The sequence below is a fragment of the Athene noctua genome, chromosome 11 (assembly GCF_965140245.1).
Source record: "Athene noctua chromosome 11, bAthNoc1.hap1.1, whole genome shotgun sequence".
NCBI classification, from domain to species: domain Eukaryota; kingdom Metazoa; phylum Chordata; class Aves; order Strigiformes; family Strigidae; genus Athene; species Athene noctua.
In genome coordinates, this window is record NC_134047.1 from 11816028 (window position 1) to 11835660 (window position 19633).

Sequence of the window (19633 nt, forward strand, 5' to 3'; positions counted from 1 at the left end):
GGACATGCTAACACAGCTTGAAAACTTTCAGGCCCCACCTGGTTTGGCACTTTGCTGGTTTGAAGCATGAGGGCTACAGGGAGCTGCCTAAACAGGAGTGCTGGAAGTTGGACCTATTTCCTGTTCATAGTAACAGCACAGAAATTAGCACTCTGTTGTCTCCAGTGCCATCCCTTCCCTGGCTCTTACCAGCCCCAAAGTGGCACGAAGTGCCCCGCAGTCCCATGGCTTCCTCCCACAGCACGACAGCTGATCAGCAACCACCTCACTAACTTCCTAGACTTCTACGATTTGCCTTGCCAGCAAATTAAATGCAAGTGCAAGCCAAATACTTCTGAATTGTCAGTATTTCTGTTTATCACTGAAAGCGGGCAGAATGCAAATAAATAATTTCTCCTCAAATTCTGTCCTTTTTTTTTTTTTTTCTTTCAGCTCGCTGAACTAGTTTGCTCCTTGCACTCGAGCAGCATCAGATTTTGCACTTTATTTTATTTTACAGGGGTTTTTTTTTGTAAGGCAGAGGCTTAAGGGCACTGCTGGGGTGGGCAGAATCACTTCAGCCCACAAGCAGAGATGTCGCTAGGCGAGGGCAGAGGCCGCTCCCCACAGGGCCGGGGTCCCCGGGCCGGGTCCCGCCCTGAGGTGAGCCCCCAGCCCCTGCCCTCCGCGGCTGTTTCACCGGCTCACCGCGACCGGACAGCGGGGCAGAGCCGCCCCAGCCGCCCGCCGCGGCGGCCCCGCCAGCCCCGGGGCCGGGCAGAGCCTGAGGGGAGCGGGAGAGCCCGGCGCAGGCGGCCGAGGACAACAAGGCGCCCCGCGTCGGCCCGGCGCTCTCTGGCGGGGCTGGAGCGGGGCTGCTGGGGCTGTGGGCGGCCCGGGCCGGCCCGAGGAGGAGGGGAGCGCGGCGGGGAGGGCAGGGCTGAGCCGTGCCGGGCGGGCGGGCGACACCTGGGCGGCTGCGCTGCCTCCTCCTCTCACGTAGGTTTCGACTTTCTTCCCCGCCCGGAAACTTGGTGGAGGAGCCGCGCTTGCCGCCGTCGCAGGCCGAGTTGGCGCTGGGTTTCCTTCGCCTTCTCCCTCCCCTTCCCGGGGGCGAGCGAGCCCCCTTCCCGCCCCCGGCGCCTGCAGGTGAGGGGGGGCGGCGGGGTGTGTGTGTGTGTGTGAGGGGCGCGGGGTTCCCGCCGCGGCTGAGGGGCGGGAGGCCGCGGGGGGTCGCGGATCCGCCGTGGAAGCGGCGGAGGGCGGCAGCTCCTGCCCAGGCGCCCGGTTCTCCCGGCCGAGGGTTTCCCAGCCGTGACCGAGCGAGGGGGGAGAGTCAGCTGGGGCTGGTATCCTCACCCCGTGCGGTAAGCACGGCTGGGGCTGGGCAGCGCAGGTGACGGCTGCCCGCCCGCCCGCCTGCCCCCGGGGTTTAACTCTTCCGAGGTCGGTCAGGCAGGCAAGCAGCACTCGGGCCTGGGCCGGACACCCCAAACTCGGCGTTCTGGCCGCTTGTGTGGGTCGGAGGAGGACGCTCGGGCAAAATTCCTTGGCTAGCAGATGGAGAGGTATTAAGTTGGCAAGTTTCTGGTGCCGTGCTGGTAATTAATGCAGAAAAAGCCTATAAATAGGAGCTGAGATAACAGGCAAAGGAGAGTAACGTGATGATGTGGACATTTTGGAAATGCCTTAAAGGTAAGAAATACAGGTGATGTGAAATATGAAGTAGTGCTCTGGAGAGGTTTGTAAGAGGCTTGGAAAGAAACGTTTAAGGGATGCTACATGACTGGAATGCTTTTTATTTAGGAGTTTTTCGTGGGGCATTTAAAGCGAGGTGGGGCCATGTGCTGCTAAAAGGGACGATCCCACTCTGCTTCGCTGCTCGGTTGTGTGCACTTGACCTCTCTCTACTTCTGACATTAGCCTCTTTATCTGATTGAAAACGAACAGAACAGGCAGCTGCCAGCTGATGCCAGCATAGGAGGTGGCAGGGAGAGCGGGACTGCCCCTTTCGGTGGCAGTGTAGGCTTAGTTTGCTTTAAACCATGCTTGAAATAGCACTTTCAATTCCTTGAGTGTTTTTTTTGGTCCTACTTTACCTTGGTAAAGTAAGGAATGCAAAATGAATATTTCCCTATTGCTTAACAAGCCAAAAGGGGTAATATTTTCACTTTCTGCTCCAGGTTTTTAGCCAAGGCGAAAGGACCAGAACTGTATAAAGACTCCATATGAAACGCTATTCCAGCTCAAGTGCAGATAGTAAGTGTTGAGGGGGGTCTCTGCTGTGGAAAGGGTATGTCAGGGCAGGGTCACGGTGTACAAGCCTATGGAGATAGTAGGCAGCCGTGGGAAATTTCTGTCACTGACACACAGCCCCAGAGTTGTCCAGTCTAATCCTTTAGCCTCTGGAGACTCCAGAGCAGCCCAAGGTTTGGGTGGTGTGGTGTAGTTTAAAGAACTGTAGTTGTCCTCCTGCAGCAATGCCAGTTGTGTGCTGTGCCTCTGAGGGATGGCACTGACGTTTGTCCTTGATGCTTGAAGGCCAGAGCTCTTTTGGCAGTTCTCCAGCAAAGAGAAAGCAGATTGTGCACATGGCTCCTTCAAAACAAAACTTCTTTCTCTTAAATTACACACTCACACTCTTCTTTTACAATGTGACTAAACAGATGTAGTGTGTCTGCTATGGAAAGGGTCTAAGGCAGAGGTAATATTTATTCCCTCCCCCAAAGAGATTTGCTCTCTGAACCAGATCACGAAGTCAGAACAGCACCAGTGCTTCTGCAGGGAAAAACAAAGGACTCGTGTGGCTGAGGACTGAGCAGGGAAATGATAAACAGGAGGCCAACTTTATGTGGGGTTCACTAGCTGTTGGAAAACTCAGCTGTGCTGTAAATCCACACCTTCATTCACCTTATTTATATGTCTGCTCTAGTATGCAAGCTTGAGGTATATGTAACTCATTTAAATAACGGAGTTGCACTAGCATAGAACCCCAACAAAATGAAACAGAGAGAAGGACCTGTGGTGTGCAGCAAAAAGGAACCTTGTCTGTTGAAGCCAAGTTTCTTTTAAAGTTTCTAACCAAATGAATAGTGAGGGAAGTGAACAAGAGTTAAGAAACAAACCCGACCATATGGCCTGGGAATGAGAGCTGCAAAAGGTGGAAGAAACAGCTCCAGAAGGGACCTGGCAGCTAAAAGACCTCAAAAAAAACTCCATGAAGTTCAAAGATACTGGATGAAGCAGGTTGAGGACTACTCTGGATAACATTAGTGCTACCTGAATGTTGATTCCAGTAACTTCAATTAGAAATTGTAATTAATGGTTTTGTAAACCATTGTAGTGCTGTACTTCCCGAAGTATGGCTACTAGATCAATCCACACATGCTTATGAGATTGTAGAGTCTTAGACTTAATAGTATAATAGGAGTAAATTTAAAAGAATAAATATAATTGCAGAATAAAATATCTGTAGTTCACAAAGCACCCCCTGCTCTATTTTGTTACTTTTCCTTTTGCATTGCCATATATTTCTTGTTTTCTGCATTAAAAAAAAACCCCAAACTTTGCTGCAACTGTTGTATTGATTTCACTTTGAAAATTAAGCTGCATCATTTCATTCTGATCGTGTATATCTTGCCAGAGTAGTTGCAGCTGTTGTCTTACTCACAGGCCTGTGTATGTTTTGCTGGTTTAATACAAAACCCTCTTGTTTGGCTTTTCTTTCTCAGCTTACTTTAGTGGTGCTGTTCATACATTTGTTAGTAATTGTCTTTGACAGTCCCTTGTCAGTTTGTTCCCTGATTTATAACACACAAAATGTTCTTCTTGGCTTATAAATTTCTTGACATGAATTGAGTTTGAAAACATCTGGCAATTTTTTTGATACTTTGGGTAAGAAATTGCTCATAAGCCCATCTCACGAACCATCTGAAGTGTTAGAGGGGATTTAGATGAACATGAGTAGTAGGAATTACTGTGCTGGTCCAGGAAAAAACACTCAGGGCTGGAAGGATAGAAATGGAATAAAGCTGGAGGAATTTGGAGAGGCAATCATCAGTTTACAGGCGAAGGCTGGTTTTATGTTTATATAGTGGTCCCCTGAGTTTAGAGGGTCTCTATGCAAATTTTGTTTGAAGACTGTAGTGTTGCTTATTTGGAATATTCTGGAAGGGAAATACTGGAAGTGATTATGTATTTAAAAGACTGTGTTGTCTAGCTTTGTCTGCTCTTTGGCTGGGCCTTAACTCATGCAAGTTTTGTAAACAGCTGCAGCAGACTCTCTTTAAAAGCTGTTTTTCTGACACCTCTTAAAAAGGGGTTGAGGTAAAATTTGACCTGTTCCTCTGAGAGTTTAAGGGGCTCACCTGTGACATCAGTTGTTGAAAGTCCAGTAAATCATGATCAGCCTTATTTGTAAAGTTCTCAGATTTATTAACCTCCCGCCCCTAGACTAATAAATAACAGATAAATTCTTCTCAGCTAGTAAGTGCTATTCCTGGTCTCTAAATAGAAAATAAGTAAGTAAAACAGTCCCTGCCCTGGGAACCTTAGATCTGAGGATATCCTCTTTTACATGATCTCAACTGGTAGTGAACAAAAATTGCTGTATGGTTATTTCAAGTAGGATACATAAAAATAAACGTAATGGGTCTTCTGGGCCTTTTTGTATTTAGGATTAAAAAAAAGTTCCCTGTGAGGTTAACACCTGGGGCTACTTGGCTACTTTACTTCTAATCTCAACAGGCTGAAAACTGAACAGAGAAAGGAGGTTGCTTCCCCATTCCTACATATATCCGGACGGTGGCTAAGGAAGAATGCGGTTGCTGCATTGATTTATGGATAGTGGAAGGACTTTGGTCTGTTGTTCCAGCTCTCTTAACTGGTGACACAGCCATACCCATTTAAAAATTATTTTTAGAACAAGGGAAACAATAACATAATTACCGATTTATGTATACTGTAAATATGTGCCCAGTAAGGTAAGATAACAATGGTTGTTAAAGACCTGTTTCTGATACCAGCTTGGACACAGCTTTAAATCAGGATAGGATTTGAAAAAAAAAAAAGGCCAAAAGTAAATAAAAAATGCCTCATGCAGTTTTGTTTCCCTATAGCTGAGAGAGTTGTTTGCTTTAAGTCTGAAGTCAACAAGATACATCGGGAGAAACTCTGTGGTGCAAAGGCATCTTAAATTACACGTGCAACTGTACTTAAACTCATGAACCTGAAATACAGATGTCCTTTGCAGCAGAATTCGACTCAGGTCTTTTAAAAATGAGCCATAACATTGTTCTCTAAATCTCTAGGGAAAGGTGTGGGGTTTTTTTTTTTTTGTTGTTGTTTTTTTTTTGTTTGTTTTTTTGTTTTTGGTTTTTTTTTGTTTTTTTTTTACTTCTACTAGAGTGCTTATTTACTTAGGAGCTGCCATCTGTGGCAAAGGCCGTTTCAGCTACTGGTTGCAGCAGCTCTGCCTGCCCACAGGCACTGGCGCGAGTTTAAACTAACTTCAAATGTAGCTGCACGCCACCCTGAGGAGTCACAGTCTAAGAAGATGTGGTCTAGGGAATTAGGTGTTGGGTTTTTTTGTTTAAATGAAGATAACTTGTTTTCTTTCTTTTCCCTTTACCGTGATCTGATGGTAAAATGGAATGTAAAGGGGAATTACAGACTTAAATTATCTTTTAATTCAGTTTAGTTAGTGGGAACAAGCTTGGGCTAGAAAGTACTTTGCACCGGTTTTGATAAAATGCCCTCTTACCCTGTGAAAGGAAGTCTGGGGTGTTGTATACTGAGCAGGGTGATCTGCCCTCCTGTTGCTGACGGCATCAAGTAAAGGCTGGGGCAGTCTGGAGCCGTTGAGAAAAAAGAGCGAGGACCGAGAGAAACTTGATGGTCCTTCTAGAATAGCACTCATCCATGCTGCATGTTTGTCACTGATCATTGGGTTTATTTTGCAGAGTTTAGATTCCAAGTGCCTATTGCTATGAAGGGATGATGTCCTAGGTTGTGTCAAATGCTCTAACTTAAAACAGAACACCATAAAAAAAAAAAAATGCTACTGCAACTGAGACTGGAATTTGACTTTGTGTGAGTAATGAAAAGTTCTGTGCTACTTTATATCCTGCAGTCAAGCCCTAATCTGATGTTTCTGATGTTAACAGCTGTAGCTAGCTGTCTGTTGATAGGAAATATTTCATCACCAGGTGCAAAACTGCTTTTATGCTGCTGGATCGCCTATGGTAAAGTTATGTAGAAAACAATATTTGTGAAAGTGTTCGGGTTTTTTTAAACTACCCTTGAAAACAGATGATTTCATGCTCAAGGTTGAGAATAGCCAAGATTAATTTCTTTAAACTGAAATTATTTTTATTTAATTTTAAAGTAACACTTGACAGAGTGTGATTAGAGATTAAAGCTTTGTAGGACTTTCTCACAAGACAGGCAAGGCTTAGAGCTATAGAAATACAGTATGTCTACCAAATGCAACAGTCTGTCTCTTCCCCTCTCCCCCTACTCACATTACTTTTACATATATACAGTGATGACTGCCTTGGTAAGGGTATTCAAACAGTGACTTTTAAAAACATACAGTTATATAATGAACTGTCTGCTTCTTCCCTTGTATGCTTCAGAAATCTTGTGATAAGAAAGCATCTGTTTTTTTTTCTGACCTATATTGCAAATACACCCCCCAGATTACAAATGGACAGCATTGTACAGGTTTTCTTTTGTCAGGCTACTGCAAGAGTAGTAGCTATCAGGGCTGGCTAGTTATGAAGGCTTATACTCAAGACAAGCCTCTGGGTATTACATGCTTATTTCAGATTCTGAAAACCATGGTGCTGTTTTCTTTCTGTATACAAGGAATTTACAGGTAGACACACAGAGAGTGATGTGCTAAGAGCATCTGGTATTCATATATAGCCAATAGACACATGATCTTTACCTCCTGTCCTCAGATCTAACTCTCTGGAAAGTAAGCATGCTACCAACTATTTAGATAAACCTAAATTTTAGCAGCAAATCTCCTAATCCCTCTTTGTTTTGGTTTTGGGCTTTTTGCTTTAATTGCAAGAGAAGCCTTGGTTATTAATTACAGATTAGGTTCTTTATCCTTAAATTATAGCATTGGATTCCTTCTTTCTTTGTCTATAGAAAACTTCTCCCACAAACATCAAACTGATTTTTAGGTATGGAATTGCAGATAGCTGCCAAATTCAAAAGGTAGGTGAGGTGAGGGTGGAGATGGGGGTATTTAATTTCCTAGAGAGAGATGATTAAACACAGTAGGAAAAAAATAAAGAACACACAAAGAAAATCCATGCATGCTGCCAGTGGTGAAACTTCCGTAGGAGTCTTTGGGTCAAATTCTGCAAAGAAGCAAATTGATTTCAGTGGCATAAGAGAAGAATTTCTGTGAGCATAAAACCAGCAACTTGCACATTTGCATGGAAGACAGGGCATAGAAAGAATGGTGTATGTAGCAAGGTGAGAAAGCAGAAAAAACTATTAATAAAGTGGATTTTTCTGCAGCACTTCTATTTGATGGCATTTAAATTATTCCTTTTTCAGAGCAGTGTATTAAAATAGTCACTGTTTAATCCCCTTGGAAGAAAAGTGTAGGTGGAAAGCATTTTACAGTACTACTTAATTCCTTAAGAAGGGAGGAGAGAGGAAATGTATTGGTTCTTGTTACCCAGATAATATTAATTGAATGATAACACCAGAATCTCCTGCTCTGTAGAAAGGATTGGTATTAATTGTTGAAATGACATTTGCGTAGTCCCACTATTTTAGCATGCTGGGTCACTGGTGAGACAGTTACTGTACTGTGGTGATATTAACTGAGCTGAGAAGCAAATGTTAAGAGCATATGGTAAGGAGAGAAATTAATTGTAAGTGCCAGCTTCTTAATTTTTCATGTCAGCTTTTCCTCCTTCTAAAATTAGGTGTATGTTTGCAATTTAAGATGTTGATTGCTAATAAGATTTTAAAAATAAGTAATACAAAGCTAAGACATCTTTTCTTGTGCTGAACTTCCAAATATACCAACAAAACATTAAAAAAAAAAAAAATCTATCTTGGAAGTGCATTACGTTAAAAATTTAAGTCCATGTACCATGCTGGAGAGTTTATACTGCAAAGTTGCTCAGGAGAAAACTCCCTGGGATAGTCTTGCTCAAGTCAACAAAGCCTTTTAGCACATCTCTCAGAATAGAGTTTCCTGGAATAATAAGTCTTTTCTAGTCTAACAGGATAATGCTTCTGACTATAATTAATGAAAACACAATTGGTTTTCTGTGTTCTGGTTGAGAAACCAGATACTTGCCCAGAAGTTCAAGCAGATTAAATACAAGATTGTCCAATGAGCAGAGAAACACCAGGGAGTCAGAATACAATTTATTTTCAGATTTTTGGTTAAAGAATGAACATAAATGATGGGGGCAATGAAAACTTTAAAAATTGTTGATATTCCTTTATACTGAATACAGTAAAGCAGCTGTGATTTAGAGTTTCTAATCAAAGTGTTCATATATGTGCCGAGCAGTCACTCTTGGAGGTGATTTATTAGAAACCCTTTGGCTTGAAGGCAAGGTTAATTAGTGAAAGGGTTGCTTCTTATTTAGCTGCATAAATTTACCATTTACAGAAGCCTTGAATTCCTATTTTTACATTTAGTGGCCCGATCTTCAGCAATATCAGAAAATAACAAAGATAATAGGACATTGTGTCATGACTTGAAACTCTTCTTGGGTTTAGTATTGTGGGTTTTGTAACAGTTGACCTACTTATAAAAATCCTCTGATATTTCAATGCTATTTTCTGTGCCACTATGGTAAACTAAGGACAGTACTCATGGTTGTGAAACACTGCAGCAGCACACTGGAAGTGTTCAGTCAGGACAGTAGTGCATTTCAAATAAAACCTATAGATGAAATCCTCATTCAAAGTAGAGATGAAATTGAGCAAGAAAAACCCTTTTACAGAACGTGTTCACAATGTATGTCTGTCTGTCTCTAGAATGAAGAAAATTGCCACTCTGTGAAACACAAAACTTCTTAACTGAGTAAAAACTGTTTGAATAACGTTTAGCAAAAGTTCTGCCACTTTTTCTTATGGTTTCTTGCTAGAGCACTGGGTTTGCTATTTTAGAATCCATCTTGAACTTGCTTTTATGTAAGCAGATGGTTTTTGGGTTAGTGCCCTGCTGGTGTGTGCCCTCAGCCATCTTAATCCAGAATGTGCTGGCTTTGTTTTGTCCACCCCAAAAATAATTAATTAATTGTTTAGCCTTCAATTGGAATGTTGCATTTCCAGTCTCCCAGGGAAATGTAGTTATAAATATAATAACTGGCATAATTATTGCAGTGAACTATTACATAGCAGTATACGTAGGGCACGCGCCCTGCAATCTCAAAGCCAACTCTTAATATTGGGGCTTTCAATAACAATCTGTATCAGCATTTAAGTGCTAACCTACAAGTGCATAAAAACAAAAACCCATTGTATTTCCAAAATATTTGCCATGGCACAAGTAGTTTTTTAATATTGAGAACTACTTATTTGCCAGATTTCTTTTTCAAATTATTTTTTAACTAAAGCAGTAGGAGGCGTTCCTCTAGTCATCCTAATCTGTTAGGAAAAATTTTACACTTCTGTGTCCTTACCGCAGACTGGCTGCATGTTTCTTTATTTTGCAATATGGAATGTGGTCAGACTCACTCACCATACTTGTGGTTTTATAAATCAGTTAGTTAATAGTTAGTTAATAGAAACAGGCTTGATCTTATTTTCTTCTTTTTGTTTCTCCCCCCCCCCCCCCCCCCCCCCCCGAGCTTCCTCTGTGATGTTAGGTAGATCACTTGAGATCCTATTCAGAGACATACTAAAGTGTTAAATTCCCATGAGTTGATGTCTCTGTGGGTCTGTATTTTAGCCTATCCTTATGTAATTTCTCAGTCTTTAAATGGGAATAGTAATAATATTATACCTCACAGAGATGTCATTAAGGTAAATATGTTAATGAAATATGCTCATGAGTGTATCAAATGCTGGAATTGTATGAGCAGACAGGCCTGGACTGAGTTGTGCCATAATCTGTGCTCCACAGTAACAGTGGTGGAGTAAAGTGCTTTAGAAACAGGGAGCGAGAGCTGCATTTGGAAATGCTGAGCCTTCAAACGGTAATACTGGAAGCAGGGATGTTGCTCTTGGGGTAGCCAGGTTGCCACAACCCCTTTTCAGTCACTGTAGCACAAGTGGAGGGATGACAAGATTTCTTAGATAATTATGGTCTTTTAAAAGGATTTTAAAAAATAATCGGTAGAAGTAATTTACTGGTTCTATTTACATGTCTGGGCTGCTTTGGAGAACTGAACCAAGTTTGTCCATCAGGGATGGTGCCGAGTGGCTCACTGTCAGTGTGGTTCTTGGCATACTCCCTACTAGAGCTATTAACAGTGTTGTAGATGTGCAGAGGGGGTGTATATCTGTGCCCTAACAGAGTTAAAACAAGAATAGGCAATGTGCTAATATTGTCAGGAATAGTCTTGCTTTGGCAGGGAAATAGATTAGACAACCTGATAAGTCTTCCTTAAAAAAAAAAAAAGCCTATTCTTTGAGTCAGTTACAGTACAAGAAATCCTACTTTAAAAAAAAAGCTAACAGTGCTTTTTAAAAAAATACAGTAAAGATAAAGGTGATACCAAATAAATCTTTTCTCTAGCCCACAGAGGGTAAGAAATGGGGAAATACAAAGAGATTTCTGCTGGTTTGTTTCCTTCACTTCTTTGTCATGTATAGGAATGGTGTATTACTTTCTAAATAATTCAGACTCCAGAGGCATTTTTCCAGAGGCATTATATTGTTAGAGCAGAGTCCATCAGAGCAGCAGCATATGTCAGGCTTTACCATTTTCATATAGTCAGTAAGTAGTAACTTGGGACCAAGCTAGATCCTGATTTTATGATTTCCTCATACTATGTGCATTGTTGTGTAAGCCAAAACATGTGTGAGGCCTAGGGAGAGAGCCCAGTGCTGCAGAGGTGGACAGGAGCAGGGAACATGCCATTCATGGTGGCATAGTTGGGAGGAAGCTGGAGAGGGTGAACAGTATAACAAAAAGAGCAACACAAGGATGAAGGGGATTGTTGGGTTTGGTCATTCTACAGGTTAGAATGAGTAACTGAAATTTGATGGAAACTGCAAAAGATTGAGTATATATCAAACTGGTCTGTTTAAGCGGAGGGGAACCATGCCTGTTGTGTTGAAACAGTGCATTCTCTAGACACTTAAAATCTGTCTTGTTGTGCTGAAGTAGTCATCTTTGCTGAACGAGATGTTAGCAATTTTCCTCTTACAGAACATCTGCTTTCTGACTGAATCACTGAACAAGCGGTAGGCTTGTTTGAGCCTGCTGTCCTCTCTGCACTGCTCACTAACTCCTGCCTTGCCGAAGGGTGTGGGCTGGGTTTCATCACAGAGGTGTCAGGCTTAGATTCCCTGGTGTCTGCAGGAGTGTCCTCCTTATTGAAAGGACAGTGGTGTACAAGCAAATTTACTTCGACACTTTTGAATGAAATCTTCACACCTTGTTTTCAAGGACCTAGAACTGAAAGAGCAGAACAGTTTAGATTTACAGGGAAGAAAAAAGCAGTAAGATTGTGCTGATACTTTTATCTTCCACAAGTTTTTAAATGACTCATAAATGGGATTCATCTTGTATAACCTTTAAACACAGAGAACAGAGAATGAATTTAGTAAATAATCTGAAAAATCCCCATATAAAAGTAGTTTATCAGCAAAATTACCATGGGGCTTGTTTTCACTGAGAAAGTAGATTTGTTTAATCACCTGCCAAAGTTTTATGCAAATACTACAACCCGAAGCACAAGTATTTCTTATTGGTAGATGTTTGCCTTGGAAGCTTGGTGTTTCGTTGACTGCTGGTGCTGAGCTGATTGATTAGAATTAGTAGGTGATGTTAAGTGATTGTCTGATGTTGAAATATTTCTTTTTCATTTGTAAGATAATTTAAGATCACATGAAGACATTTTATAAGGCAAACAGTAGGGATGCCTGTTTGAGATGGACCTAAGTACCAAAGAACAGGGGTATTTCTAAGAGAGAGGACATAGATACATCTGCTTGAATTTCCTTGTGTGCTGTTTGTGAACTGTGCTTTCTCTTTTGGGGAGCACTGAGCCAGTCATGCAAGAGTTAAGGAGTAAATGCAAACAGAAGAGCTAGGTATGTACATCCAGCCTGAGTGCTTTCCTCAAGGGGAAGATGCTTTCTGGCACTGCAGCAGCAGGAGAAGCAAACAACTCATGCCCTGTACCCACCTGGAACCGTGACAGTAATGTTTTAGTCTTTTGAAGTGAACAAGTTTCTATGGCTAGGTAAAAATTCGCCTGTAAAATGGCTTGATTCTGTTGGTGATACGTTATCCCTTTAATTAAATAGCTGACTTACGCTTGACAATTAATTGGAGTGATGTATGATTTTTATTAGAAACCCATGACTAATTTTTTCTTGCCGTTCTTGCTATCTTATTGTTCTTGCCTACCCTCCTCCAAAGCTGCTGCTGTGTGCCAGCCATGTCCTCCAGGCACTGGTGCAGACCAGTGTTCACTCTTGCTTAGGCTTTTACCTGTTCCAGATAAAGCAATTGTTTTCAGATCTTTTCCATGCTGTCTCTCAGAAATTTTCCATTTCATCACAGTTCTGCCATTTTTTTGTTGTTGTTTTAGAAGACTTTGGGATTTTTTTTAACGTAAAGTTTAAAAAACAAAACAAAAACGTCACCACCACTACCACAACAAAACTCCCCACTGTGTAATACAGTGTTATCTTCATCTGGTGCCACATTTCCTTCTTCATTAAAATAACTGCCAGGTTAAAAAAATCCTTCCTGCAGTAGTCTCTGTAGAGTAATCTGCTAGCAAATTCAAGGGAATTTTATATTTAATTACAATAGACAAGATTCAAAATGGATGTGTTTGGAGACATCTCAATTAAAATCGAAGAGTGACAGCAACACAGAACTCAGTTTGTCCCTTATCTTGTTGTCCCTAACCGTAAGAAGCTGAAGCTCAAGCCTTTCTGTAACGTTACAACAAATTGTGATTTGGACAATATTTTACGTTTTTTTGACTTAGAAAGTTTTAATTTTTTATAGGAAATTGTTTCCATGGGTGAATTTAGGCATGGATGAGTGGGGAACAATGCATTGTTTGTTAAAACTAACTTTTTTGAGGGGAGTGGGCTTAAAAGGAAGAAAATGTGGTTTAGATTTGTTTCTTTTGAAATTTCTTCCTCTTCTTTTTTTTTTTTGTCATCCACCCACAAAACATGAAACGAAAGTCCAGACAACTAGAAGTCCTTAGACTGATGTTTCCACCATACATATTTTTGAAGTATTTGGTATAATCTGGAAAGCCAGAGAGAAAAATTGTCAGTTTAAAAATCATTATCTTGGTTATCCTTTCTTTCCCTTCCCTTCCCTCTCTGGGTTGTTTTCCCTCAAGAACATGCAGCTTTTGTCTCAGGTTTTCTAGTTCGTGTGTTTAGCAGGGTTTTATCTAGTCTGTGTCACTGTAAAAGAATTTGAGCTTCAGTTTATCAAATGTGCTAAATCATTTTACTGAAGGAGATTCTTGAATTCTCTGGTCCCTGGGTTGATCATTCACAGGGTCGATCTGGAAGGAAGAACCCTTGGCGGGGTGTAGGTGGGGGTGAAGATACCGGAGAGAAACTTAAGGCAGAAGTACGATTTAATTTTTAATTGGCTAGATCTAGACCAGACAGTTAGCTGGAAATCTCTCTTTCTTTCCCTTTCACTAGAGGTCCTCTGTCAGACAGCTACTCCGTGACAGGTTTCCTTGCTGCTGGGCCGAGAGTGCCTGATGCTGGCTATCATGGCTGATCCTGTAGCAGAAGATCACACCTCCCAAGCTAGTGAACTCTGCTGCGAATGTGGTCAGTTCCACCTCTTGCTGGACAATCATCTCTACAACTTCCAGGATGAAGTGGACGATGAACTCATCTGCCATATCTGCCTTCAGCCTCTGCTCCAACCTATGGACACCCCCTGTGGACATACGTACTGTTTTAAGTGCCTCGAAAACTTCATGCAGGAGTATAATTTTTGTCCTATGGATCGGAAAAAGCTCTCCTTCCAGCAGTGCCACAAGTCCAGCCTTCTAGTACGAAACCTGTTGGATAAGCTGATCGTCTTCTGTCCTTTCAAGGCGGAGTGTCAGCAGACAATGCAGCGGTGTGAACTAGAAGCTCATCTGCAGAACAGGTACGTTCAAATTTACATTATTATTCCTTGTATAATGCCATCTCTCTGCTGTGCTTCTGACCAGGAAGATCCATTCTCAGAACAGTTCTTAATCTGGGACAAAATGGGACACCAGAGGTGACAGAGGGTGAGGCCAGAGAGGTGTGTGGGTGAAGGCAGCGTCATTGTGTGTGTTACGGAGGCCAGCTCACATGTGCTTCAGAGACGAAGGGTGAGGTGCTTGCCTGCTTGCATGCAAGTTGTCCACAGACACAAGACCTATCAAATGTATATAAATCTGTGTGTCCTGATCTGGGGCACCTGACTCAAAATTATTATAAACATGCTTATTCTTGTTTCACTTGCGCAGAGAAGAAAGACAGGCACAAAGTCAACACTCTGGAAGCAAGAGATCGTGCAGTGTTGCCAGTTTAATTGGTCCAATTAAGACGTGCAATACATAACTCTTTGATCCAAATAATGTAAGTCCCTCCAAGCTGCACATTACGCAGTTGCTGAATCACCTACTTATAATTCCATTATCTTCTCTTATTCTTCTACTAAGAAAGAGAAGCAAATGAAAAATAGGTGGGTTTTTTGTCCTTTTTTCCCCTTGTCTAGAGGAAGGGAGACTTTTTTCTTGTGCTTGTCAGCAGAGATGTGTTTTGGTGCTTCCACTGCTGGTTGAGCTGGTGGCTAGCAGAATATTGTAGCTTTAAAAGAAGAGCAGGTGACAAAGAGCTCTTGCCATGACTCTTGAAGAACACTTGGTCCTACCTAGTTAATGATTGCAGGAAAGGGAGCTAAGTACAAGCCCTACTGCAGGTGGAAGCAGACCTTCATTGGCAGTGTTTTGTCAGTGTTTTGTGCAATGAGAAATGCAACAGGCTTGTTCCCCTTTAGCTGTGTCATAGCTTTTTGTGGCAATGACATGTTTAAAAATAAGTCAACCAGTGCGCAGGGAACAGTTATGCTTATTACAGTTCCAGCCAAGGATGTATCCCTGCAGTTCTTGCTCGTCTTTGGTACCCACTGAGCTGAGAGCTGGTGTTACAGCCAGGGGAAGTGAGGGAAGATGCTCTTGTATCCTTTCCCTCAATCTTAGCATCTCCTTTTTCTTGAAATAACTCTTCGTACTGTTTGCTTGTTATCAGTCAGGGTTGAATGCTTAGACTGCAGGGACAGGGCTGCCCAGCTGATCTGTAGCTGGGGCTTGGCCTTCCTCTCTGCTTTGTAAATCTACTCTGGTATCAGTAAACTTCTGTTGCTTATTAATCGCTTTGGCACAGGAGTTAAACGCACAAGAGGGAGACACCCTTAAATGTTTACATTAGAGACCTGTCTGGAAACTGTATCAATCTTATACATTTCATATTTCTTTGTATCTTTCTTGGGGCGGGTGTGTTCTAAAAATCAAGGCTCTTTCACCTGGGCTGTAACCATAGTTAGACTGAAAAATGAAGAAGGGAAAAAAAAAAAAAAAATACTGTGATTTGTGTGTTCGTGTTACTTAGTTTGAAGTGAGATTAATCGATAGCAGGAGATTTAAGGGAATAAGAAGCATCTGGCAACTATTTTTCATGAGGGATTTCTTTGCCCTTTGTAAAATGAATTTGTTTCTTGACATCTTAAGAGGGACATGTGCACAAGTGGATCAATCAGCTTCTGTCTTTAAGTTTCAGAATCATCTTACTGTTTGGAGAATAAATGACTCGGAATGAACCAGAGAAAGGAATACTGGGTTGAAATTTATTTAGCCAGAATGTGAATAGTCAAGTTTAATTTGAAAAGTGATTCTGGTAAACACCCAATACTACTCATGTCTCCGAAAGTGATGCTTTTGCATTCATCATCCTCCTTACCTCCACTTTTTTTATAAGTACTTTTGATAAAAGAGCTTGTTTTTCCTCACTCGTTTTTGCTGAGATAGGCTGGTTTTGGTGTGACTGCATACAGAGTGCATTTTGTTGAATGTGTAATTACTTCTTGAACCTCTGTGTGGGGAGCAGTCAGTGGGATTATAAACTCCTCTAAATTGCTCCCATTCAAGTAGAGCCATCACCTGCATGGACTGGAGGTGGACTGCTGTCTGAGGGTCAGGTCTCATTCAGAAGAAAAAAAAAGCAAGTTCTGCTTGCATGTTACTGATTTGTTAAAAATGAAGCTTAATTCAAGGCTGAGCTTGAAACTTGAGACGCTTCCTTTGCATAAAGATACAGTTCATAGTCATCTCTAAAAGGTCAGAGCTAAGTATTTGCTTGTATTTTAAGAGGTATTGTTTTCTTCACTGAGAGTTTGCCAGGTAAATATTTAGCAAGGGAGACTCCTGTTCCTATTACAGTCTCCTTTTTTTAAAGAATTTGCTTAATTTTGAAAATAATAAAATAACAAGACTGCTCTTAAACTGATCCTAGTACAAGTAGAATCTGAAGGTCAAATGAGAATAAATTTTAGCATCTGTGTTACAATCTTTGCAGCTGATGAGATCTTGAACATGCTTCTTCACGTACCTTTGTCAGTCAGAGCTTGCATGTGCTGGGTTGGCCACAAGGGCAAAGACTAGCCACTTAGTCACTGACACTCTCTCTCTCTCTAGGTGTCCTGGTTTCAAGAAATACAAATCTGAACTACAGCGGAAAAAGAATCCCATTTCCAAAGGGAAGGAAGATCCTCCTACCAAGGTGGAGACAAACACACCCAAGGATCCAGAGGTACCAAGTGGAGGATCGTCACTTGTGGCAGAAAGCTCTGCAGCTGCTGTGGTATCGCTCGGGACTGCAGAGCCTGGACTGGTTAATCCAGCTTTTGAGGAGACTGAAGAAGGTGAGAGTTTGATACAGAAATGTAATTATGTAATTACCTTTTATAATATAAAAATGAGGTAATTATCTCAGGCAATTCAATTTTTAAAGTATCTTCAACATTCTTAGATATCCTCAATGCTATTCAGCCACTAGTAGCCTTTGGAGTAATCTCTTTCCTCAGCTTGTCCTTGAGCAGAAGGGAGATGCATGCATGTGCATCAGGTGTGGCAGGATCTGCTCACAAGCACAAAGCTGTCTGTGCAAAACAATTTGGAGAATCCTTGTTATACTGCAGTGAATATTTGCAGTATTCTTTGCAAACAAAGGTAGTCCCTGTCCATGGGAGCATGCAGCACTTAAAGCACTTGCCGAAGCCAAATAATTAGTAAGTAGGAAATGTTCCAGCTTCTTAATCTCGTTAAGAAAGTTAAATATACAGTTTCCTGGAGTGGTCAGTGCCTCCCTAAATGTATGCAGCAAATATGTTTTTTATCGCCTAACTTATTTTTTTGGATTAATAGTCAGTTATGAAAGCCTTCCTTATGAAAGTAACCATCTCCACTTCAGTACAGAACTGCTTGTCTCAAACCCTGTTAGAAGACAGCAGCGTGGAAATCTCTGTGCCTTATTTCAAAGTTAGTCTCAGTTTCCAAGAGTGCAGGTGCTGGAGCTGGCAACTGCTGTGCCTGTGCCAGAGTTAATACACAGGTCAGTTTACTTCTCTGTTGGCTTTTTCCGAAGTACACCTGGGGCAGGTTTTGCATCTCTGCAGTTCACCTTAACAGGCAGTGTGCTTGGCTTCATTGGAGTGTTGGGCTTGCCTAAATGTTGCAGTGCTGGCAGATTTAATACAACTTGCTAACAACAACTTTCATCTTCAAAGTGTCTGAGAAGCATTGCTTAGTCTTCAGTATGCTGTAAATAGGTAAACATTACTCCTGTTTTAAAGGGGGATGGGAAAAGAGGAGGAAAGGAAATTAGAGGAGGGAAGTTGCAGTGAGCTGCCTGTGGTAAAGTCACCGCAAGGGCAGACCAGTAATTACAGCTCAGTAGTCCCCTTTTCTAATGGGCATTGTGGAAATTGGCATTTGTTATGTGTGCACTTCTAGTAGGCCAGCTGTCACAGTAGAAAAATAAATCTCTAAATAGTAAGTGAAACATACTGAATGCCCTTTAATAAAACTCAAGAAATAATAATGAAAGACTGTAAATTTGCCATAAACTAGGAGATTGGAAACCTTCTGGGGGCCTTTAAGGTTTTTAATCTGACCTATTGTTCCCTCTCCTGATAGCTGCTTTCCCTCCAGAACCACTTTGGAGATGATCTGCCAGTGTTACAAATCCTGTGGTGCTCTGTGAAGGAAAATTCTATTACTATATTGTTTTTTCTCTTCAATTTCTACAATCAGACCTTCCTCAGAGAACGAGTCTTGTGGCTGAGACAACCACAATTGAAATTCATCGAGAAGACCCAGAGGAGGAGCTGGGAATGAGGATAGTTGGGGGTAAAGACACCCCTCTAGGAAACATCGTTGTTCAGGAAGTCTTGCGGGATTCTGTCATTGCTGCAGATGGAAGAATAGCACCTGGGGACCATATTCTTGAGGTATGTAACACCCCACTGGTAGTCCCATTGCTTCTCTTGACTTGAGATGAGGGCTGGGGGAGGAGAGTTGTTTAGAAAAACTGGGACAGCTCTACAGCTGAGGGTTTAAAAGCACTGATCAGACTTGTGTGTCAGTCGTGCTGTGTATCTGCTGGGGCCCAGAAGCAGGCTTCTGAGGTTCCTAGCAGTTGTACTCATACTTACCTTGCATTTTTTTAATAGCTTTTTGAAATTTAGACCATTTTGGATAAATTAAAAAAGATTTCTATCTGATAAATTTCACCCAGTGGCACCATTTTTCTCCAAAGGATGGTGCTCTAGTTAGGAAGTATTATAATTGCTTGCTCTACTATGTTGCTTAAGCTGCATATTCTCAATGGCAGGTCCAGAGTTTAAGACCTTACAATTTGAAGTAGGTATCAGATATGTATTGTGAGTATTAAAGAGCACCAACCTCATACCATGCTGACCCACGGCCAGATTCAGTTTCTGGATTAATCACGCTGCGTGGCAGTGGGCTAATCAAGGGGCCAGAAGCTTGTATGCAGCAGTGGAGGCTACATGTGGCCACAACTGTTAGCACCTCCCGGCTATGGCTGCTCCATCATTTGACAAGCCATAAAGACCTACTTACCCTCTTGGACTGTGAACTTCAGTAAGAACTAGCTGTAGCCCCACATGTACAAGTGGCTGGTAGGATCTCTGAATTGGTTTCTTAGACCAATAGAGTAACTTCTGTTTTATCCAAGTTGAATTGTACATGTCTCAGTCTTGGCTGGGCTGTAAATTGGGCAGGTCCCCACACTTAGTAGCCCTGTTGGCATCCTAAAAGAAGACTGCACAGTGTCTTTATGTGACAGTAGACAAAGCAAAAAGTAGCTTCTCAGAGTTACCATGGTAAAACCATGATTAGACTGATGATTCCAGAAGCTTGTAGACTATGGACCACTCTTC

The 19633-nt window shown here is 41.8% G+C and overlaps 1 protein-coding gene across 3 annotated transcripts in view; it reads left to right on the forward strand.

Moving 5' to 3' along the window:
- Window positions 1-1015: 1015 nt before the first annotated feature.
- The window catches only part of LOC141964794 (ligand of Numb protein X 2-like), a 30812-nt gene continuing 12194 nt past the window's right edge, over window positions 1016-19633 (forward strand). For 2 of the 3 annotated variants that reach the window (XM_074915545.1, XM_074915542.1), the window contains exons 1-4: window positions 1016-1128; window positions 13828-14290; window positions 16866-17092; window positions 18483-18679. In XM_074915545.1, the coding sequence (XP_074771646.1) occupies window positions 13890-14290; window positions 16866-17092; window positions 18483-18679 (825 nt within the window). In that variant the 5' untranslated portion in view covers window positions 1016-1128; window positions 13828-13889. Of the gene's footprint in view, window positions 1129-1554; window positions 1675-13827; window positions 14291-16865; window positions 17093-18482; window positions 18680-19633 lie in introns of those variants that run through there. The other variant, XM_074915543.1, reaches the window with a different exon arrangement.